At 57.4% G+C, this 22,797-nt stretch overlaps 2 protein-coding genes across 3 annotated transcripts; both read right to left on the reverse strand.

Annotated features, from left to right (window-relative positions):
- Positions 1-2,914: 2,914 nt before the first annotated feature.
- GNG8 (G protein subunit gamma 8) lies at positions 2,915-7,168 on the reverse strand. Of its 2 annotated transcripts, none has more exons than XM_070223075.1 (3): positions 4,910-7,168; positions 3,588-3,673; positions 2,915-3,104 (listed from the first exon to the last, which is right to left on the reverse strand). In XM_070223075.1, exons 2-3 carry the CDS (start codon positions 3,669-3,671, stop codon positions 2,976-2,978), a joined length of 213 nt encoding a protein of 70 aa, XP_070079176.1. In that variant the 5' UTR covers positions 3,672-3,673; positions 4,910-7,168; the 3' UTR covers positions 2,915-2,975. The 2 variants fall into 2 exon arrangements, with proteins under 2 accessions (XP_070079176.1, XP_070079175.1); XM_070223074.1 differs by having other exon boundaries at positions 4,828-7,168.
- A 6,568-nt stretch (positions 7,169-13,736) lies between these two features.
- Positions 13,737-22,662, reverse strand: DACT3 (dishevelled binding antagonist of beta catenin 3). The gene is made up of 4 exons (XM_014732029.3): positions 22,322-22,662; positions 17,193-17,289; positions 16,858-17,010; positions 13,737-16,010 (listed from the first exon to the last, which is right to left on the reverse strand). Exons 1-4 carry the CDS (start codon positions 22,568-22,570, stop codon positions 14,608-14,610), a joined length of 1,902 nt encoding a protein of 633 aa, XP_014587515.2. The 5' UTR covers positions 22,571-22,662; the 3' UTR covers positions 13,737-14,607.
- Positions 22,663-22,797: the final 135 nt, after the last annotated feature.

Raw genomic sequence — 22,797 nt, forward strand, 5'->3', positions numbered from 1 at the left:
CAGGCCTGCATCTGGACCGCTGACCTAAGATCCCAGCCTGCCCTGGGCCTGACCCCCTGCTGGCTCCCTGGTTTCTGTCCTCCTGGCCCTGCCCTGGGAAGGAGCTGGCCCCACCTTGTCTCCCCGCCCCCATGATGTGTGCCACCAGCTGCTCTCGCCCGCCATGTCCGCCGCCCGCCTGTGCCCTCTCAGTGCTGCGGGAAGCTGCCGTGTGCACCCCGACCTGTCCCTCCTCAGCAGGTCCCAGCCTCGACAGCCAGAGGCCGTTTTTCTCTGCTCACACCCTTCTCTCCACCCCAATGGGCCCGTCTGCCTACCAGCTGCAGCTTCCCACCCCTGCTCCAGGGGGCTCCGCTCTGTCGTCCCTGTCCAGCCTTTGCCTGGGCGGTGACCCTCACCTGGGACACCCTCACATCCGTGCTTCAAGCCCCCGACCACGTCCAGCCCATCCTGCACACTTATGCAAGGCTGCCACTCCGACCTCAGGGCCTAAGTGGCCGAATGACATCACCTCTCGTGCCTATTTCCCATGTCTGTGAAATGGGGATAAACAGAGTCCCTTTGGGGGCTATCAGAGATTTAAGTGAGGAGCTCTTGTGAAAAGGGACTCAGTAAGTGATGATGGTGATGAATCCTCATTCTGGCTCTGGGCTACCCCGCCCCCAGACCCGCAGCCATGCCAACCTCAGAGGGAAGACAGCCTGGGAGGGGCAGCTGATGCCCTCAGGGTTTGGGGTGAAGTGGGAGGTGACCGCTGAGGGCTCGCCTCTCTGTCCCTTGGCCTGGCTCCGACCCCAGAGACTCACAGCTGGGGGCGCAGGAAGGAGCAGCGGGCGACCAGCAGCTGGGGCTGCAGAGTCATACCAGCTAACGAGGTTATCCGGGTTTGCATGCGTGGAGGCTGGTCACTTGGGACCTGCCTGTCCCTCTGGCTTCCCCTCCCTCCCAGCCTTAGTCGTGACCAAGGCCAGGCTCACGCAGCCCCCCTCCTCCTGCAGGCAGGGGCCTCCCAGCGCTGCTTTCTCCTCTTCGGCTTCCATTCCTCAAGACCAGGAGTGGAAGGAGGAGGAATCTGCGCTCTGCAGCCCCAAGACCCCAGGGCTGACAGGGTCTAAAGCCCGCAGTCCAGGGCTTAAGGGCCAAGCTCCAGATCCCAGGCAGACAAGGGCGCAGGACCCCGGAATCCCGGCCCCACAGGATTGAAAGACTCCGGAATTCCAGCCGTCCAGGGCCCTGGAATTCTGGATTCCTTCGCATTTCACGTTCTAGGGTGCAGGGTCGGAGAAACTCTGGAATCCTTCTGGCAACTTCCCTCCCAGCATCCCCCCGCCCCCCAGCTCATCTTTGGCTCTCTCTGGCACCCCCGTCTCCCCGGGGGGCTCCCCCAGACATGATGCAACCAGGCCGGAGCCGGCTGAGAGGTGGGAGGCAGGAGGCAGATATAATTACAGCTGCTCAATCCGACAGGAAGCTCAGAGTGGGGACCCAGGGGACCCTAATCCGATGTGCATAATGGAACACTTGCCGACGCATGCGCGGCCCCCTCTGGGGAGGGGAGGCCCCGTGAACCGTCTCCATCCAGACTCAGGGGTCCAGCCCCCCGTCAGCCCCAGGCTGAGAAGCAGGGGTGTTAGTCTCGAGAGAAGAGGAGGTGGGGGGTGAGGAGAGGGGAGGGTGTTGCAAACTCAGTGGCCCTGAGGTCAACCAGGTAAAATAATTAAGCAAACCCACAGCTCCCCCAGCCTGCATTTCCTCACTTTCAACAGACGTTTCACCTTTCTTTTCATTCCTCTAGAGGAAGTCCCCAACACAGGCTCCAGAATAAAGAGTAACTGGCCCTCAGCCTCCTTAATCGGGAGACAATAGGGCATGGTGGGGACTTTGGTGGCTGGACAGCCCAGGTCCCATCTCACAGCCTGTGGTCACCCTGGGGGGGCGGTGCCTGTCTGAGGTCACCAGACCTTCCAATTCGGGAGAAGCTGGAAATAGGGACTTTTATGTGAAGTACTGCTATTTTTCAATCTGGCAACCAAGTCAAGAATATTTTTAAACATTATATAGGTCAAAAGACGAAAGCCAAAAAATATATAACTGCAGGCAATGTATGCCCTGTAGGCCACCAATATGTGAAGTGGAAAACACAGGGCAGGAACCAGAGCTGTCACAGTCACCCTTGTGTCCCCCAGGACAAAATAATTGGTGAAGGAAGAAATGTACACATTGCTTTGTCTCTTCTACCTCTAGCCACGCTTCTCTCTTCTCCGGGTCCCCAAGTTTTATTACCACCATGTTCCAGCTTCGATGTCCCCTCCTCCAGGAAGCCGTCCCTGACCCCCAGGCTGAGTCAGGCCTCCCCTCTGGGGTCCCCCACCCCAGCCCTGCCCACTCTGGGTCATCACTAGCTGGGGACAGGTCTGTCTCTCCCACTGGATTATGAGCCCCAGGAGGGCAGCGGCAGGGCTGTGCCGGTCACAGCCATGTCCCCAGGTTCACCCAGCACAGGAGGGTCACAGAGCAGGTACTCAGGGAGTCCTTGGAAGAAGGAATGAAGGAATGAATAAATGAACAGAGTTCGGTGCTTAAGGACAGAGGTAGGCCTGTGGCAGGGGGCAGCCAGATGGGGAAAAAGGGGTGGAGTCATTCAGGGGATGAAAAAGGTGGGACCAGCACCCGGGCTCCTAGAATCTCCAGCCCAGGAGGGAGCAGAGGAGCGAGGCCCGCTGAGGGTTGCGGCCCGCTGGAGTCCACAGTCTTCACCCCATTACCTCCTGGGTGCTGAGACACCCAGGACATCCTCACCCCCACTCCTCCACACTCCACACGCACTCAGAAAAGATGAGAAGGAACACAGGTTCCCCCACGGTGGCCCCAGGCTCTGCGCGTGCCTCAGTTTCCCCGACAGCACAGGAACCAACACAGTCACCACGTTTATTGGATTCATACTTTGGCAGGGGAGGGTAGGCTGTCGGGAAGGCTCAGAGCAGGACGCAGAAGAGGCGCTTGTCGCGGAAGGGGTTCTCTGCGGCCGGCACCGGCGTCACCAGCGGGTCGTCTTTAGCGTGCGTCTCGCAGAACGATAGGAGCTCGGCCGCCGCCTGCGACACCTGCGGGCGGCCGGGTGAAGTCCACGCCCCGCCCTGCCCCAGGCCCCGCCCAGTTCCCGGCCCCGCCCCCATCAGGCTCCGCCCCGCCCAAGGCCCCACTCTAGCCACGCCCCTTATCAGGCCCCGCCCCTGTCCGGGCTCCCTCCCCTTGTCCGGCACCGCCCCTTTCCAGGCCCCGCCCCACCGCAGGCTCCGCTCTGCCCCAAGACCCCACCCTAGCCACGCCCCTCATCAGGCCCCGCCTCTGTCCGGGCTCCCTCTCCTTCCCCGGCCCCGCCCCGCCCCAAAGCCCCGCCCCTGGGCCCCTCCCTAGGTCCGCCCCTGTCCGGGCTCCCGCCCCCTGTCCGGTCCCGCCCCGCCTCGGGTCCAGCCCTGTGGCGCAGGGGATCTTCCCACCGCGGCTCCGGGCCCCACCCGCCAACCCCGCCCTGTCCAGACCCGAGCCCCAGAGCCCCCGCCTTCCTCCCCTCCCCGACCCAGCACCTTCATGCGGTCGATGTTCACCTCCAGCTTCAGCTGTTCCACCGTCTTGCGGGCCTCCGCGATCTTGGCCATGTTGTTGGACATGGCTGCGGCGGGGAAGGGGTTAAAAGCCGGGCGGGAGTAGGGGTTCACGGGGTGGGCAAGTCTGGATCCCCAGGTAAGGGTGGCGGTGGTGGTGGGCCCTAGTCACAGGGATGTGGGTGGAAGGGCGCACGGATGGGGTGCCCAGAGGCGGGTGGAGGAAGGGACAGGAAAACAGAGGGAAAAGGGGAGAGACGAAGAGACGCACAGATGAGGGACCAAGAGGCAGGCCGAAGGAGGCACAGATGAACAGGGAGGAGAGAGGCAAGAGGAGGGATGGAGGGGTGCACAGATGGGGTACCCAGAGGCAGGTGGAGGAGGGAGGAACAGAGAGAGGCAGGAGGGAAGCACAGATGAGAGGCTGAGAGGCAGGTGGAGGGAGCGACAGAAGGACAGGGCCACAGGTGCTGGATCAGGATCCAGGTGTCCTCAGCCCCCGGTGACAGGGCACCAGCCAGGAGGGGGGCCCTCCCCAGGCCAATTAGCAGAGGCTCCAGGGAGAACAAGGAATTAAGATCACGGCGGGAGGGGCGCAGAGGGGGCCTCATTAGGGCCGAGGCAGCAGCTGCCCCCTCCGCCCCCCTCGGGGAGCCCCCCCACCCCAGCCGTGGCCACCTCAAAGACTCCTCTGCTCATTAGCAGCTGGAGACAGGGCTGGGGGGATCCAGGAGGGCCCAACCCAGGCATGACTGGGAGAGGGGCAGAGAGGATGGAGAGAGGGACAAATGGAGGGGCAGAGGGGGACATAAGTGACAGAGGGAGAGAGTGAGGCATAGAGGGAAAGAGTCGGAGGAGGTAGAAAGAGAGATGGAGAGATTGGGGGATGAAGCGATGGAGGGAGTAGAGCCGGACAAATAGAGAGGCAAAGGAAGGGACAGATGATACAAGGGAGAGGAACAAAGGGGACAAAGTGACAGAGGGGGGATAGAGAAGGGGAGATGGAGGGGTGCAGGGGAGATGGAGAGATGGGGTGGGAGAGGACAGAGAGGGACAAATGGAGGGGTAGAGAAAGGGACAGTGATAGACGGGGAGAGAGAGGCACTGGGGGGTAAAGGGACAGAGGAGAGAAGGGACAGGGGACAGACAGAGGGAGATGGAGGGACTGGGGGAGAAACAGGTTGACGGAGACGCAGAAGCGTAAAGTCATTCATTCACTCACTCATTCGTTCATTCCCAGGCAGACAGCCAGTGACCGGATGGGGCAGAGGGACCCGCTGTTGGGGCAGGACCGGAGCTCCTACCTGTTGCTGCTCAGGGCTGGGATGGCGGGCTGGTGGCAGAGGCTGGGAGGCAGCCTTTGGGTCCCCCCGCCCCAGCTCCGCCCCGCCCCCTCCCCTGGGGCGCAGCCCCTGAGGACCCGCCTCCTCCCGCTGTCTCTACCGCTGGGTCTGTCTCTCTGGGTCCTCTGTCCATGTCTGTCTGTCCCACTCTTTGTCTTTCCGTTTCTGTGTCTCTGTCTCCTCCGCTCTCTGTGTCTCTCTCCATCTCTCTCCCAGTGTCTCCTCTCCATCTCTCTCTGTCTCTGTCTCTCTCACACACATGAAAAGACAGCCTCCCGAGGTGTGCCCCACGCCCTGCTGCATTTATGCCACAGCCACACAAATCCCTCCTGTGTGTCCCGCACGGGCTCTTGCTCCATCACACATGCTCTCTCCCACCCTGTTACCCCCATCACCTCGGTGTCACCCCATCTCAGACGACCCCTCTCAGCACACAGGCTCACACTCGTGGTCCTTTGCATGGAGATGCACAATATCTCGCTGGGTCCCCCAGTCTCACAATCTCACAATCAACCTGTGCTCAACACACAACCTCTCACAGCGCCACAGTCACACGGGCTCTCAAAATGCCACCCACAGTCCCTCACAACCTCTCACAGGGTGGCACATCATCGCCAATGACATCTCGCACAACCACCATCAGATATGCCATCCAGAGTGTCAAGGGTGCAAACCAGTTCCGCAGTGTCACACACGATCTCTCAAGATGTCACACACGTTGCCATGAATGGAGAGTTCCTTCTGTCTCACACCCTATCACAGCCTCACACACGCTTTCTCAGTGTCTCACACGAGGACCTGTCATTTCCCGGGCTGCCTCTGTGTCGAGCAGTGTCACATTTTTGGTAGTATGACACAGTAACACAGTCACATCTCCACTGACTCCCACAAACAGGCACACTCATTCTTGCACAATCTCTCGTTGTCACACACATTCCCTCACACAGAGTCACACAGTGTGCCCCCACACACTGTCACATACAGGATCTCTTGCTCAGCCTCACTCAGTCTGTCTCACACACAGCCATCGCCCACACACAGCAATCTCCCGGTGTTGCACACTTACACACACAAGGTCTCTCTCTCTCACTCTCATCTCTGAGTGCCCTGCACAGTTGCACACTCTCTCACTCACCGTCGCAACACTGTCTCAGCATCCCACGCGATCTGTGTCACACACAGTCACACACGGTTCCTCACAGATCATCAGTGTGGCTGACACCTAGTGTCTCACACTCACACAGCCTCTCTGTCACACCCAGTCCTCCAGGGGCCTCTCACACCGCCTTCTGACACCATCTCTTGGTGTCACCTTCATTCATAATTACTCTCTCTAATACAGCATCTGCTCACGTGACACACACAGCGCTCATGTCCTCACCACGTTGCACGCTCTCACAATCTCCCACTCTCCCCTATGTCTCTGGATGTCACAAACTGTCTCCTAAATAGTGTCCCAGGCACACCCGACGTCACAGTGTCACACACAGTCACCTCTACGTCATCTCTCTCATCTCACATACACAGTCACACACACACATCCTCAAGGCGCAACACGATTTCCCACAGTCACACGCAGTCTCTGATTGTCACACAAAATCTCACAAGCTCACGGAGCGGCACACCACCTCTGGCATCACGCACAACCCCACAGTAGCACGCGCTCGCACAGTCCCCTGGGGTTACACACCAGCTCCGGGACACCCTCAGCGTCCCTCCTGCACCCACTCCGATCTCTGGCCTCTCCGGACCGCCCCGTGCCAGCCACACGGGGGCGCCCGCGGCCCGCCGAGCCGCCCACCCCGCCGGCGCCGCCGAAGCCGTCTGAATGAGTGGAACCAGGGAAGGCAGGGCGCCCCCGCGGGCCGGCGGGGGACGCAGGCGGCAGAGAGGGACAGAGACAGAGAGAGGCGGAGGGGCTAGAGGGAGAGACCTGAAGATGGACGGGGACGCAGAGAAATTCAGAGAGAAGGGGAGATGCGGGGAGAGACGCAGAGAGAAAGAAGGACACAGAAATCTAGAGAGAGACATCTAAGCACTCAGGGAGACAGAGACAGAGGACGGCAGAGAGACACAGAGACACTCAGGGTGCAGGAGAGACACACGGAAATGTAGCAGTCACAGACAGGGACCGAGAAACACGGACACCCAGATGCAGGCAGACAGCAGACCCGCAGAACGCGCCTTCCGCGGGGCACAGGTCTGCAGAGGCGCGTCCCAGGGGCGTGGCCTCGGGGGCGCGTTATCTCAGGGGCGTGGTCTTTTTGGAGGGGGCGTGTCCTGGGCGGGGCCTCTGGAGCGCGTCCGAAGGGGCGTGGTCTTTGGGCGGGGCTTTTTTGAGGGGGCGAGTCTTGGGGGCGGGGCGCCTGGGCGCGTTCTCGGGGGCGTGGCTTTGGGCGGGGTTTTCTGAAGGGGCGTGTCATGGGCGGGGCCTGGGGCCGTGTGCCCCGAGGGGCGGGTCTTGCGGCTGGATCCCGAGACCAGAGGCGGAGGGGCGGAGGCTGGAGCCCTGGGAAGAGGCGGAGGTGGGGGAGGAGCGTCTCTACCGCAGTCTGCTCCTCCCAAATCGGTTTTTAGCGCCGGGACAGGGAAGGGAGACAGGCAGGGAGGGGACATCGGCCCAGGTCCTTGGTAGCCATTTGATAGGGGGGTATCGGACCCTGGCTCCAGTCCCACCTCCCCCGCAGGAGGATCGGGGCCAGGTGGGGGAGGGGAACCAGGCTCACATCTGGAAAGCATCAGGCGCGCCGGACGTGCCAGGGCCCGGGGCCCGGCTGCGGAAGGGGGAAGGGGAGCTGGGGCGCCCTCGTCACCCCCCCTCTTAGCGGGGTCGGCCGGCGCCGGGGAGGGGCCTGGGCGTGCGCCGAGCCTGGGCGCCTCCTGCAGCTGGTTTCCATCAGCAGTTTTGGCCCGGGCGGCCCTCGAGGAGGAAACCCAGCTCAGAGCAGGGGAAGACAGGGTGACGACCCAATGTCTCCTCCCCCTCCCCGACGGCAGCCAGAGGCTGCGGGAGACGGAGAGACGACGCCGCCTGAACCGAGCGGAACCTCCACTTCTCTGCCGAGCTGCAGGCCTCAGTCGTCTGTTCACCCTGCGCATAAGCTTGGCTGCCAGGTGTGCAATCCTGCCCCGTGCTGCACAAGAACCGCCGCAGCCTCCTGACAGCCTAGTGGTCAGGGGGCTATTGTCCCCATTTTTTGGAGGGGGACACGGGGACCCTGGATTCGGATTCACTCCTGGCTTTAATTATTCAAGAAACGTGCAATGAACGCCAACAGTAATGCTAGGAGGCGGATCGAGTCTCCAGTCCCTACTGGATATTCCCACCTGGGTGTCTGGCGGGCATCTCAAACTCAAGGCATCCCAAACTGAGCTGCTGATCCCCCCCCATCCCACCCACCCCCCCAAACCCTCTCCTACCGCAGCCTTAGCCATCTCAGTTGTTAGCAAGCCTTTGGGGTCCTTCTTAACTCGCCTCTCTCTCTCTCTCACAACAAAGGCCATTAGCTCCATCTTCGAAGGCTCCACAACCCAGTCAGTTCTCACCTCCTCTGCTCCCCTACTCTGGTCCAGCCACCACGCCCTCCCGCTGGCACTATTACAGTCGTTCACTGGGTTCCCCGCTTCAACTCCGTCTCCTTCAGCCTGGTCCTCACAGAGCAGCCAGAGGGACCCTGTTTGAAACGAAGCCCCCAGATAACAGCAAGCGTTGGTGAGGAGGTGGAGAAATTGGAACCCTCACACACCGCTGGTGGGAATGTAAAATGGGGCAGCCCCTTTAGGAAGCAGTCTGGCACTTCCTCAAAGGTTAAAAAGAGTTACCATGTGACCCAGCAATTCCGCTCCTGAATGTCTCCCTGAGAGAAATGAACATATATGTCCACACAAAAACTTGTACACAAGTGTTCACAGCAGCGTTATTCAAAATAGCCCAAAAGTGGAAACAACCCGAATGCCCATCAACTGATGAGTGGATAAACTAAGTTGTGGTGTATCCAAACAATGGGATATCATGTGGCAATAAAAAGAAACCAAGTATAGACACAAGTTGTGACATGGGTGAACTTTGAAAACATTATGCTAAGCGAAAGAAGCCAGTCACAAAAGACCACATACTGCATGATTCCTTCTATATGTCCAGATTAGGCAAATCTATGCAGACAAAAGTAGATTAGTGGTTCCCAGGGGCTGGGAGATTGGAGAATGACAGCAAAGGGGTGCAGAGTTTCTATCTGAGGTGACAAAATGTTCTGAAGTTTACTGTGGTGATGGTTGCACAGTCCTGTGACTATACAAAAAGCCATTGACGAGATATTGATGAAAGAAATTGAAGAAGACATGAATAAATGGAAAGCTATTCCACACTCATGGATTGAAAGAATCTCTATTGTTAGAATGTCCATACTACCCAAAGCCATCTACAGATTCAATGCACTCCTTATCAAAATTCCAATGGCATTTTTCACAGAAATAGAACAAACAACCCTAAAATTTGTATGGAACCACAAAAGACCCTGAATAGTTAAAGCAATCTTGAGAAAGAAGAACAATGCTGGAAACATCACACTTCCTGATTTCAAACTATATTACAAAGCTATAGCAATCAAAACAGTACAGTATTGGCATAAAAACAGACACATAGGGGCCGGCCCGGTGGCACAGCGGTTAAGTGTGCACTTTCCACTTCAGCAGCCCAGGATTCACCGGTTCAGGGCCCGGGTGCGGACATGGCACCGCTTGGCAAGCCATGCTGTGGTAGGTGTCCCACATATAAAGTAGAGGAAGATGGGCACGGATGTTAGCTCAGGGCCAGTCTTCCTCAGCAAAAAGAGGAGGATTGGCAGCAGTTAGCTCAGGGCTAATCTTCCTCAAAAAACAACAACAAAAAAAAACCAGACACATAGATCAATGGAACAGAATAAAGAGCCAGAAATAAACCCATGCATATGTAATCAATTAATTTATGACAAAGGAGCCAAGAAAACATAATGGGGCAAGGACAGTCTCTTCAACAAGTGGTTTTGGGAAAACTGGACAGCCACATGCAAAAGCATGAAACTGGACCACGATCTTACACCATGCACAAAAAGCAACTCAAAATGAACTAAAGACTTGAATGTAAGACCTGAAACCATAAAACTCCTAGAAGAAAACTTAGGCAGCGAGCTTCTTGACGTTGGTCTTGGCAACGATGTTTTGGATTTGACACCAAATCAAAAGCAACAAAAGCGAAAATAAACAAGTGGGACCACATCAAACTAAAAGTCTCCTGCACAGCAAAGGAAACAACCAAATGAAAAGGCGACCTACTGCCTGGGAGAAAATATTTGCAAGTCATATATCTGATAAGGGGTTAATATCCAAAATATATAAAGAACTCATACAACTCAACAGCAAAAGAACAAACAATGTGATGAAAAAGTGAGCAGAGGATCTGAAGTGACCTTTTTCAAAGAAGATATACAGATGGCCAACAGGCCCATGAAAAGGTGCTCAACATCATTAATCATCAGGAAAATGCAAGTCAAAACCGCAATTAGGGGGCCGGCCCGGTGGCGCAGCGGTTAAGTGCGCACGTTCCGCTTCCACGGCCCGGGGTTCGCCGGTTCAGATCCCGGGTGCGGACATGGCACCGCTTGGCATGCCGTGCTGTGGGAGGCGTCCCACATATAAAGTGGAGGAAGATGGGCACGGATGTTAGCTCAGGGCCAGTCTTCCTCAGCAAAAAGAGGAGGATTGGCAGCAGTTAGATCAGGGCTAATCTTCCTCAAAAAAAAAAAAAAAAGAGAGAGAGAGAGATATCACCTCACACTTGATAGAATAGCTATTGGTGAAAAGACAAGAAATAAGTGTTGACAAGGATGTGGAGAAAAGGGAACCCTTGTACACTGTTGGTGGGAATGTAAATTGCTGCAGCCACTGTGGAAAATAGTATGGAGTTTCCTCAAAAAATGAGAAATAGAAATACCATAGGATCCAGGAACTCTGCTACTGGGTATTTACCCAAAGAAAACAAACTAACTCAAGAAGACATATGCACCCCTATGTGCATTGCAGCATTCTTTACAATAGCCAAGATGTGGAAGCAACCCAAGTGCCCATCAGTGGATGAATGGATATATACACAGTGGAATATTATTCAGCCATAAAAAGGAAAGAAATCTTGCCGTTTGTGACAACATGGATGAAACTCGAGAGGCTTCTGCTAAGTGAAATAAGCCAGACAGAAAAAAAATACTGTACGATCTCACTTATATGTGAATATAAAAAGAAAAAGAGAAAAACCTGACCTCACAGATACAGAGAACAGATGGGTGGTTGCCAGAGGTGGGGGATGGGCAAAACGGGTGCCGGCCGTCAAAAGGTACAAACTTCAGTTATAAAATAAGTGTCACGGGGATGTAATGTACAGCATAGTGACTACAGTTAATAATATTATTACTGTATTGCATATTTGAAAGTTGCTGAGAGAGTAGATCTTAAAAATTCTCATCACAAGAAAAATTTTTTTCGAAAAAAGCCCCATTGCGCTCTATACTGTTTTATATGGATGAGTTTTTATGGTATGTGAATTACATCTCAATAGAGCTGTAACCCCACACCCCCTAAAAAAATCTAAGTCCCTCTTCTGCTCAGAATTCTCTCATGGCTCCCACTTCCTGGGGAGTAAAACCCGAAATCCTCCCCTGGCCCCACGTGATGTGGTGGTCCGTGCCATTCTGTGCCCTCACTTCCCCTCTCTGCCCCTCACTCACTGCTCCAGACAGGCTGGACTCCTAGCGATTTTGCCAACATGCCAGGCACCATTTTGGCCTCAGGGCCTTTGCACTGGCTGATCCCTCTGCCTTCTCTAGATAATCCATACAGCAATGTGCCGTGTAGGGCAGTGGTTAAGAGCATGGACTCTTAGGCAGCCTGAACTTAGATTCTGGCTTTGCTGGTTAATAGCTTCAGCTAAGTTATTTAACCTCTCTGTGCTTCAGTTTCTCCAAATGGGCACAATAGTAGTATCTACCCCCCACCCGCAGGAGGCTGTGAGAATGACATGAGTCAATATACAGAAAACGCTGAGAATAGAGGCTGGCATTAATAACTGCTCAGTGAAGTGTCACCTGTTATTTTTTATACAGAAGCACTAAAATCTTAAAAAGGAAGGAAGGTCATCCATGTTTACTTCAACCATTTTGGCCATGTGTGGGCTGTGCAGCCTTAAAGGAGACCCCCCCAGCCCCACCCCTCTCGGGCTTCAGTTTCCTCTTTCATGGAATAGAGATGGGCACATATTCCCGAGGGCCTGACACGCAATGGCTTTTCCAGGCAAACTTTTAAAAATAACTTTTATTGTTACTCTAAAAGAAATACATGTTTATACACACACACGCACACTATTATGGGAGCTCCAGAGGGCAGGGACTTTTTTTCTGCCTTGTTCCTTGCTGTTTCCTCAGTGCGTCACTGGGCGTTAGAGACACAGGTGAGCACAGCATCCCTGGTCCCTGCTCTCTCCCGGGTGGACCCACCCAGGTAGACACAAAGGTCAAAGAGCAACAAATACCCATTCTTCAGACTGTGGAGTCAGTGGGGGTCGAGTCCTAGTCCTGGCTCCCTCTTGCTGTGTGACCAGGGCAAACCATGGCCCCTCTCTGAGCCTCCATGTACTCATCCATGAAATTAGTAGAATTATTGGGCTTACCCAATAGAAAAAAGGGCAAAAGGTGTGAATGGAGAATTCACAGAAGAAATACAAGTGGGCTTATAAGCATACAAAATGACGTGTCACCTCAAGGAAATAGGGAGGGAGCCATGCTAACAGAAACAACGCTATTTTTTTCCATAAGATTGGCAAAATGAAAATGATTAATAGCATCTGTTGTTTGGTGAAGGGGTGGGAAAACGGGCATCTCAGAAACTGCTGCTGGAAATGTCAACTGAGGGCCGTCTTCGTGGCAGGAAGGGTGGCAGTGTCCATTAAAAGTTTTTAAAAGAGCATACACTAATGACCAAGCAATTCTATTTCTCGGAGTGGGTCCTACAGAAATGCACACATCCAGCACGAAGAGGAACGGACAAGGACGTTACAGCAGTGAAGGCCACGACAGCAAAGGAACTGGAGAGCTGACAAGAGGGTGAGGTTATGGGAACCCCACAGTGGAAAATGTCATCTAAATTTAGATGAAATGGACAAATTCACAGGATACAGCTCTGTAAAGCTGACACAGGAAGAAACAGAAAAGCTAAGTAGTACTATAAAGATCAAAGAAATTCAGTTCTTAATGAAAATCCTTCCCAAAAAGAAATCTCCAGGCAAAAAAGACTTAACCAAAAAAAAAAAAAAATTGATAAACAATGCATACATATAGTTCAATTTGTGTAAATATATAGTTTTACATATTTATAGTATAACTATAGGTATATGCATATATGTATTTATATAGTCACTTTGATTCATATGCGTATGCAAACGCACAAAGAAAAATGTGTAAAGATGTACATCAAGCTGATTATGATGACTTCCGAGAGAGGGGATTGGGGGCCTGTCCCCCTTTGCCTATATTGTCTCCATTTTTATGAAACCATATTTATAACCAAACAAAACTCAATCAAAGGTCAGATCAATTGAAATAAACTAGCCAACGGTAGGAAAAGGATGTTGAGACCCACCCTGGGATCTGCCATCTGGTTCTGGACACCGCCATAGCCAAAGCAAGCAGTAGTTACTCAATAAACGTTAGTCCAAAGGAAAAATATTTCTCCCATTTTAAAACAGAAGGAGAATCCACCACATACATCACTTTGTGCATTTATTTACAAAGAGGTTAGAGAAACACAGAATCTGGCCCCCCTGTGCACCGGGGAGTCACCGTCGTCATAATAAATACAGTAATTTTAAAAAAGAAAAAAAAATACTGGATTGGAACAGTTGAGGGTCATCCTGAGCTCCCCCCACTCCCTCTCATGGGAGCCGGGGCACGAGATAGAAGCCATCTTCCTTCCTCTCTTCTACCACCCAATCCTCCATAATTGTCCAGGGATAGAGGTAAAAGAGTCTTTCTTTCCAGGTGTTCCCAACTCCTACTTGACCCTCAAAACCCCAAAGTCAGTGCTCCTTCCCTTCCCAGGGCACTCTGCAGGCACCATCTGGGTCAGATACAGTCTCCAACCCGGGTGCCAAGGGGATATCCTAGGGGTCCAGGGACATGGAGGGGGGCACTTTGTGAATGAGAGGGGGGCCATATCTGGGCATGGAAAGGAGGAATAAGAGGGCTCAGTGAGAGAGGTGAAGAGGAACAAGCAGACTAAGTGTCTAAACTAAAACGGGGAAATTCAATCTGAATTACCCCTTCTGCATACCATAGTACACCCATAGTACAGATGAGGAGAGTGAGCCCCAGAGAGGGGGAACTTGCTCGTCCTCGGGCTGCAGAGCCAGCAAGCTGAAGTGGGTCCAACGGGGCTCCTCCCCCATTCCTCCCTACGGTGGAGGGGAAGCCTTTCCAACCAAGACTGCAGCGGACCGACGGACGGACGGGGCCAGTGCGGGAGGGTCTTTGGAAGCAGAGAAAACGGTGGTCTTTGGAAGGGAGGTGTGGGCAGGGTCAGTGGTTGGGCGGGTGGTGGTGCAGAGGCTATGGAGGGGGAGCCCAAGCAAACGCCCAAAGTCACACTGTAGTCATGACCTTGAGAGAACCCGAACGGAAACGCAGTATCTTTTTCTTGAGCGCGTGGGAGGCCTTGATCTTCACGAAGACTTTGGCGGGGCCCGCGGGCGCGCCTCCACCTGCACCCGCCCCCGGCCCGGAGGCTGCGGTGGCTGCCACCAGCTGCTGCGGCCACACGAGGCCACCGCTGCCGTCTGAGTCGCTAGAGGCGGAGCTGAAGGCGGGCGACTCGCCCTCGCTGGCGCTCGACTCGCTCTCCCCGTAGCCCCCGCCGACGCCTCCCCCTGGAGGCCCCCGGCGTCCGAGGGGCCCCAGGCGCCCGGCCGAGCACTCCGAGTCGCTGCCCGCGCAGCCGTAGAGCAGGCGGCGCTGCGGTGCCGACGGGGACGGGCCAGGCACGGGGCCGCGGGCCGCGGGGGCGCGGGGACGGCCGCGGCGCCCCTCGGCTGCGTCGATCTCGGCCGTGGAGCGCCAGCGGCGGCAGGCCCCGGCCGCCTGGGCCGCGAGGGTGGGCGCTGGGCCTCGGCGGGGCCTCGGCGGCCGCGGCTCCTCCCGCTCGGCCGTGGGGTACTTGGGGGGCCCCGGAGGAACGGCGGCGGCGCGGCCCAGCAGGCTGGTCTCGGACTGGGAGCGCGCGGCCTTGCGCGCCCTTGGAGAGCCCCGGCGGCCCGAGGCCTCGGTCATGCGTCCTCGGCGGCCCGCGGCCCGGGGACGCTCCCGGGGTGGGGACTGCTCCACGCTGCGGCCCCGGGTCAGCGGTGGCGCCTTGCGCCGCGCCGCACGCCCGGGGAGGCCGCGGGTGGCGGCCTGCGCGCCCGGGATGTACTGCGCCTTCACCAGGCGGCCCTCGGCGGGGCTGTCGGGGGGCGAGGGTGCGGGGGGCGGCGCGGCCGGCTCGGGCACCGTCTCCGACTCCCACGGCGAGGCCCACGCGCGGCCCAAGGCGGCCGGGCTGGCGGCACGGCCCCCCGCGCGCTCCACCGGGGGCTCGGGCGCGGGCCGCGCGCCTCCGGGGGGCGGGGACGCGTCGGGCGGCCGCTGGCGCACGCTGTTCTGGCGCCGCGGGCCCCCGTCCGCGCCCCCGGGACTCGTCCGGGGCTGGCCCGCCCCCCGGCGGCGGCGCCTGCGCAGGAGCGCCGAGATGTAGCCGTCCAGGGGCCGCCCCGCGCCCGCGGCGGCGTCGGGCAAGTCCGCGGGAGGACGGGCGCAGGGCCGCGGGCTGCGCAGCGCCACGGCGTGCAGGGGGCTGGGCGTCAGGAAGGGCCCCGCGCGCGCCCGCCGCTCGGCCGACGAGCAGGCCTCCGGGCCCACGGAGCCCGCTGCCGTCGGGTAGGGCGCCGAGAAGGACCGCGGCACGGCTGCCCGGGAGCCCACCGCCTCGGGAGCGCTGGGACTGGCGTCTCCTGGGGAGGGAGGAAAATAAAGGGGAGAGGGTGGAGAGGCTCTCCAAGCCCTTTCTCACTGGGCCTAGGAGGGGCACTGTCCTGCCTCTGCCTCTCTGACCTCCATCCCTAAGCCCTCTCTCTATTTATAGGTCTCCAGCCACCTGACCTCCTGATGCACATCACACCATGCTCCGGCCTCAGGGCCTTTGCACTTGCTGTTCCCACTGTCTGGCCCGCTTTTCCCTCAGGATGTGTGCTTGGCCCACTCCCCCACTTACTTCGGGGCGCCACTCAAAGATCACAGCCTCAGCGACGCCCTCCCTGGCCATGTAGTCTAAAATTGCAGTTCCCTCCTCAACTCAAAGGGACACTCCCTAGTCCCCTTTCCTAAATTTTTCATCGTAGATGTCAATATCTAATGCCGTATTTCTTTCACTTATTGTGTGTTATCTGTTTCTCCCACTGGAATGTCACCTGCATGAGGACAGGGATTTTTTTGCTGCTGTATCCCTCAGCCCTAGGACACCGCTAGGATAGCACATAGTAGGGGCTCAGAAACTGACTCGGGTAAATGGCTCACAGCAGTGCCTGTTTACTGAGTGCCTACCATGTGGCAGTCCAATGCCATAGGGCAGAGGCTCACGAATACTCAAAACCTCCCTGGGTGGCAGGTGCCGTTCGTAATCCCATTTAACTGATGGAGAAACAGAGGCCCCGAAGGAAGCGACGGGCTCCAAATCACGCGAAAAGGGAGTGTCACAGCCAGAATTCGAATTCGGGTCGGTGTGACTCAGAAGCATGTGCTCAAAACCGTCCTTTTACTGTCCACTCCCTGCTCGCAGGGCCCCAGCCCCACCCACCTTACCTAGAGACTTGGGCCTCTCACTGGCATAGATGCCCCGGGGTTCAGAGGGACCCAGGCGTCCATAGGAGCCCGAGCCGGAGAAGCCACTGTCCCCACAGAAGGTCGAGGGAGGTGAGTCGGGAGCTCCTGTGGAGCCGGGGTCTTCATAGAAGCCTGGATGCCGGGAGAAGTGGGGAGAAAACCAGGACGTCTGGGTGGGGAAACCTGGGGGTGGGGGGTGGAAGGGGACAGAGAGGCAGAGGCTGGGGGGGGCAGGGGGGTGCCCTGAGAGATAGGGGACAGCGGCAGCAGTTGGGGTGGCCCAGGCAGACCCCGCGCCCCCTCGCCGTGCTCACCGGAGCTGCGCCCGCTGTCCTGCTCCAGGCCCCCAGACTCCAGGCTCAGGTCTCCCAGCTGCTGTCCCAGGTCCCAGATGAGCCCCGGCAAGGCCTCCTGAGGGCATGGGGAGAGCGGGATGGTCAGAAGGCCCCGTGTCCTCTTCCCACCGGCCGCCTGTTTCAGGAGCTCCTGGGCAGAGATTCATCTGGACAAGGAGGCTCTGCTTTCGAAAGGGTAAAAGGGGTACCCGAGGCCCAGCATCCCCCTCAAGATCTCCGCCCCTCATCCCATTAGAAAGTCCTTCTGGCCGTCTAACTCCAATCCTTCATGCTGCAGCCACCTCATTCCCTCTTAGGTGTGATGAGTTTCAGAAGGCCCTGCCCTTGCCCCTCCCTCTCAGTTCTCTCCATCTGTGTTCATGGCCCCTTGACTCCTGTTAGAATGTCCCTCTTTGAGTCTAACTTCAGGTCTTCTTGCTGTAAGGGCAGCTCACTGCCAAAAGTTGGTGTCCGGGACCTGGCAGATCACTTAGTCCTTGGTCTGCCTTCTCCTAGTCCTTGACCTGCCCTTCTCGGATGCTCCCGTTTTCCCCCACTGCCCCTTATCCACCCATAGAAAGTTCTTTCGCAAGCCTTCCTAAGTCCTTCCAGCTGTAGACTGACTCTTTCCGGCCTGGGGATAGAAGAGGCTGACGATGGCTGATAGAAGTCTTTGCTCCTCCCCTCGGAAAGAACCCCCCTGCCTCCTGGAAAGTCCTTCTGTGAGTCTAGCCTTAGTGGGACTGCAGCCAGGAGCCCAAGCAGCTTCCTTTGTCCCGGGCCCGCATCTTCCTCCGGCCCTTGCTCCACCCAGAAGCCCCCGCCGTCTGCCCTCGGCGCCTCATCCCCGTAAGGAATTTCAGTTGCATCTACCCTGGGTCATTCTTGCTGTAGGAAAAGGACATTTTCTTCTCAGGTGTGAATAAATGGAGGTGAAAACCCGTTTAGGGGAGTGACCGCGGCTGGGGGTGGGTGGAGGGGCTGGAACAACACTGATGGGGTCTCCCAGACGTTAGGACTTAACCCCATTTGGGAAAAACGGGGCCCGAGCCAGGGAGAGTCTCCCAGGGGTCCGGGTGAGGCCAGAGGTGGCGGCAGCCTCGGCTGACGGTTGACCCTGAGACAAAAGCGGCTTGTCTGGACGGCGGGAGGGAGGGGAGGCGGGAGGAGGGGCTGCGACGGCAGGCGCCTAGCCCTGCCTATTTAGGGCAGAAAGGCTGCCGGCTCCTCCGCAGACACCCCCGCCTCCCCCTCCGCTTCCGACTCCCTCCCGCGGCTGCTCTCCCGCCCGGCCTCCCCCTCCCCCCACCAGAAGCCCCCATCTGGGCTTGTGTACGGGAGGAAGGTCAACAAATCGTTGCGCTTTGGGCTCCTGCCCCTGGGTGCACAGAGATGCTCGGGGTGGCCTGGTCTTGGAGCAGGACTCAGGGAAGCCACCGACTTGCGCAGCATCGAGGGTGGCTAAAAAATTCACAGAGCGCCTCTGGACCCCATGTCAGGCCCCACCCCCACTGATCGGCCCGTGGCTCCCTCTGCTCCAGCCACACGAGCCTCCTGCTGGTCCCCGGACACGCCACGCATGCGCGCCGACCTCAGGAGGCTGCACCCCCGGGTCATCCTCCTGGCTCGCTCCCTTACTTCGTTCAGATCTTTGCTTTCACCACCCCTTCTCGGACCACTCTTTCCAAAATAGCGCCCCCATCGTTCTGCACCCCCTGCCCTGCTTGTTTTTCCTGCACAGCAGTAATGATGTCCTGACTTAAAATGATGTATCAGGTTGTCATCTGTTTATTGTCTCTCTCACTAGAATGCCAGCCCTGGGGGGTGGAAGGCCAGAGATTTTTTTTGTCTTGTTCTCTGCTGTGTCCCATTCTCCCTGCCCAGGACAGTGCCTGGCACAAAGACGGTGCTCAGGAATGTCTGCCGAGGGGATGAATGTATACAGTGGAATACTATACAGCTGTTAACATGGACCAAGGCGATGTCTACAAAGAAGCAACACCAAGATACAGCATTGAGCGGAAAAAGGAAAGCGTAGAAAAGAAAGCGCGAATCAGAATTACCTGGAAGGCGTGTTAAAACCTAAATTCCTGGGTCCCACCTTCAGAACTTCTGCTTCCAGTCTGGAGCCCAAGAATTTGCGTTTCTAACAAGTCCCCCTATGACGCTCCCGGTCCAACGGGCTGCACTTGGAGAAACACTGGCGTAGTCTCCGGGACTTCCCCCAAGAAACTGGAATTTGTAAAAAGCGGAGCAAAACTCTCCGTTTCTTGGTGTGTAAACTGTTTCTTGGAGAAGATGCATTGGAAGATCCTAAGGTCACCCCAAGGAGACAATGGTGGTGCTCTCAGGGGGGAAAGGGTCTGTTTAGGGGGCCAAGGGAGGGACGAGGGACTGGATAGCAGAATGAAATGTGTAAGGAGGCACTGGTTGGAGCCAAAAGACCAAGGTCAAAATTCAGCTCTACCACTTCCCTGCTGTGTGACCTTCAGCAGGTTACCTCACCTCTCTGGGCCTTGGTTTACTCATCTGCCACATGGGCATCCTCTGACTGCCTCTTTTATGGGGTTGTTGTGAGGAATAAATGAGTTAGAACAGCAGTTCCTTTTAAGCACTTCATAAACGCTAGCTTTTATTATGATGTGAAAGCTGTGAATTCCTAACAAGGAAAACGTAAAACCATGTTTTACTTGTGTTATTAAAAATAAATGTAAAAGGATGGATTTGGGCGGGGGGTAAGTTCTGCAGGTTTCACATCAATTCTTCCCTTGCAGGGAAGGCAAGAGTTAGGGGGACAGAAAGGAGAGGCCCCCTCCTCCCCCAAGCCTGAACCCCCCAACACCCTCTCAGTCTACATGCCCCCTATTTATAAGTCTGACCTCATTCCTTCCAGCTGCAAAGGGATGAATCTTTAAAAGACCAGAAGGTCCTTGGCCTAAATCTGGCTCCCTGCCTGCCCACAATGCCCCTCATCCTTTTTTTGCAAGCTGTTCTGCCAGCGAGCCTGAGGCGGTCCAGCTCCGACAGGTTCAACACGAGCGTGGTCAGGATCCCTGGAGACCCCTTTCCCCAAACTTTCCCAGACCTTTATTCCTCCCCCTCACATGCCCCTCGTCTGTGTCCACTTCCCTTTATCTCTGTTAGGAAGTCCTTCCACAAGTCTAACTTAAGTCCTTCTTGCTGAAAGGGGACCTTTTTCCCTGGTGGGTGAGAACAGGACCCCCGCCCCCATCCAGGATTCTTGCCTCTTCGACATACCCCTGGCCTTTCCCCGCATCCCCATCATTTCTCTTAGAAATGAATCAAGTCTGGCTTCAGTCTGTCTTGCTTCAAAGGGTGTAGTGTATTCCTGGGTGCAAGGTGGGAGGGGTAAGCCTCATAAGAGGCTCAGAGGTCAGGGCAGGCCCCCACCCCCCCTTCAGAAGGACCCAGGAGCCCCCAACACCAGAATAGTTTATATTTAGCGCTCCCCCTCAGCGCCGCTGTCTCCCTCCCGCTGCCTGCCACCGCCTCCTCCCTCACGCTGGGACGGAGTTTGCCTGGAGACTGGGTGGGGGAGACGCCTCTCCACTACCACCTCATGGGGAGGGGGGAGTCAGGAATGGCGGGTAGACAGAGGGGCAGAGAAGCGGGAGACCGAGGGGCAGAAATTGGAAAGCTGAGGGGTGAAGAGAGGGGGAGACGGAGGCAGAGAGAGGGAGGGAGTGAGGGACACGGGCTGCCCATCCCCACGCCTTCTCCCACTCCTCCTAGAGGTGGGAGGGGCCTCCCCAAGCCCAACCAGCTTGGGGTGGGGGTGGGGGGCTGCTGAGGGCCCCCACAATGCGTCTCTAACTTTGGGAGGGGGTGGGGCCTCCCACAGCTGTTTCTGTTTCCAGAGAAGAATGTGCAGGGTCCCACTCCGGGTCGGGGGAGGGGCTGGGCCTGCAGCCCCGGGAGTCCGGCTTCAGTCCCCTCCTCATTCCCCATCTGGGGAGGGGGCCGTGGAGGTCAACAGCAGGGAGAGCCCCCACCCCCGCCACCTCGGCTCAGGTTTCCCCAAACGGGAAGCTCTGACCACACACAGGCTTGGGGATGGGCGAGCGGAGTCAGGGTCTGGGGCCTGGCCCACGGGGGGGAGGGGAACAGGGAGAGAGACAGATAGGGACATGGGACGTTGGAAGAGAGAGGGGTGCAGAAATGCAAGAAGGACAGACCAGGGAGACAGAGATAGAGAGACACAGAGAGACAGGCTTAAGAAAGAGAAATGCACAGAAAGTGACAGAGATGCGGCGGTAGGGAGAGAGGGCGTCAGAAACCCAGGAAAACATCAGAAGAATCAAGGAACGCCAGAGAGACGGAGAGAGGGATGGTGCTCCTTAAGTCATTCGAGAGACCTCTGCCTTGTCTTCCACCATCCGAGCACCCAGGGAGTCCAGAACTCGGATCCCACGCTCCCTCAACCTGCCTCCTCTTGGGTTAACAGGGTTGGGACCAGGTAGGAAAAGAGGGAAAGTGTCACCAGAGGGTCAAGATCACTGTGAGATCCTCGGAGACTGTGAGCTTCCTCTCAGCAGTGATCCCTCCCTCAAAGGCCCTAAGATCCCCTCCCCCCACCCCGCCCCCTCCGGAGATCTCCAAGCACACCCGGACTTAAGGAAGATGGAGCCCCGGTAGTGGGGCCCTGGAGGGGGGCATGTTTAGATCCCAGCTGTGTGACCTTGGGTGAGTCGCTTGCCCTCTCTAAGCCTCAGTTTCTTTCTCTGTAAAATGGGGATTATCACCCCTTATCTCCCAAGATGCAAGAAGAGAAGGCATGCCAAATCCTCGACCCCGGGCTTGACACATCCTTGGCGCCCAGAAGGATTTTCTTTGGGGAGGGGGTGTAAGGGATGGGGCCTGTGCATCTCCCGAGGCTCCAGTCAAGGCGATGCGGGCCCCCTTTTCCCACTTTGGGGGCGGAGAGGCCAGATCCCGCCCGCTGCCCAGACTCCGAGGTCTCCAGCCCCACCCCCTGTCCTTCCCCCCCTCTTCCCTCCCCCACCGGGACGGGTGTCTGAGCATCCAACCGAGACAGACAGATAGACACAGACGGGGGCGGAGGGACGGACGGACAGACGACCCCTCACCAGCTGCTCCTCCAGGGCCGCTGCGGCCCGGCGCGCCGCTGCCGCATCCTCGTCCTCGTCGGCGTCCTCCTCGTCCTCGGCCTCGGCGCCCCCCATTCCGGGCTGGGCCAGCCGCAGCGCCTGCTGCACGCGGTACTCCTGCCTCTCCCGGAGCCAGTGCAACTCGCAGAGCCCGGCCAGGCTGCCCTCCAGCCAGCCCCGCAGCCGGCCCCGCTCGGGGCTCACCGGGAACGAGAAGGCCCGGATCATGGCTGCGGCCCCCCGCCCCAGCCCGGCCGGGCCCCGCGGCCACCCTTCTCCCGGTCCCACCTCCCCGCCCCAACAGCCCGCCTGCCCGCCCGCCCGCTGGCCGGGCTGTCACCGTCTCATCTGCATAGGCGCCCGCCCATTGGGCCGCCCCTCCGCGCCTTATCTGCATGGCCACGCCCCCGGAGACAGAGCAACAGTCGCCTATTGGCCGGCACCCTCCGTGACGA

The sequence above is a fragment of the Equus caballus genome, chromosome 10 (genome assembly GCF_041296265.1).
Source record: "Equus caballus isolate H_3958 breed thoroughbred chromosome 10, TB-T2T, whole genome shotgun sequence".
Taxonomy (NCBI): domain Eukaryota; kingdom Metazoa; phylum Chordata; class Mammalia; order Perissodactyla; family Equidae; genus Equus; species Equus caballus.

What these genes read in the sequence shown, in the direction of transcription:
- GNG8 (XM_070223074.1), bottom strand. An exon ending in TGAACATCGACCGCATGAAG is followed by an intron (nt 3,105 to 3,587) that starts GTGCTGGGTCGG and finishes GGCCGCCCGCAG; the next exon opens with GTGTCGCAGGCGGCGGCCGA.
- DACT3 (XM_014732029.3), bottom strand. Translation starts at nt 22,570, where the DNA reads ATGATCCGGGCCTTCTCGTTCCCGGTGAGCCCCGAGCGGGGCCGGCTG. An exon ending in CGGCCCTGGAGGAGCAGCTG is followed by an intron (nt 17,290 to 22,321) that starts GTGAGGGGTCGT and finishes CCATGCCCTCAG; the next exon opens with GAGGCCTTGCCGGGGCTCAT. An exon ending in TGAGAGGCCCAAGTCTCTAG is followed by an intron (nt 16,011 to 16,857) that starts GTAAGGTGGGTG and finishes CTCCCTCCCCAG; the next exon opens with GAGACGCCAGTCCCAGCGCT.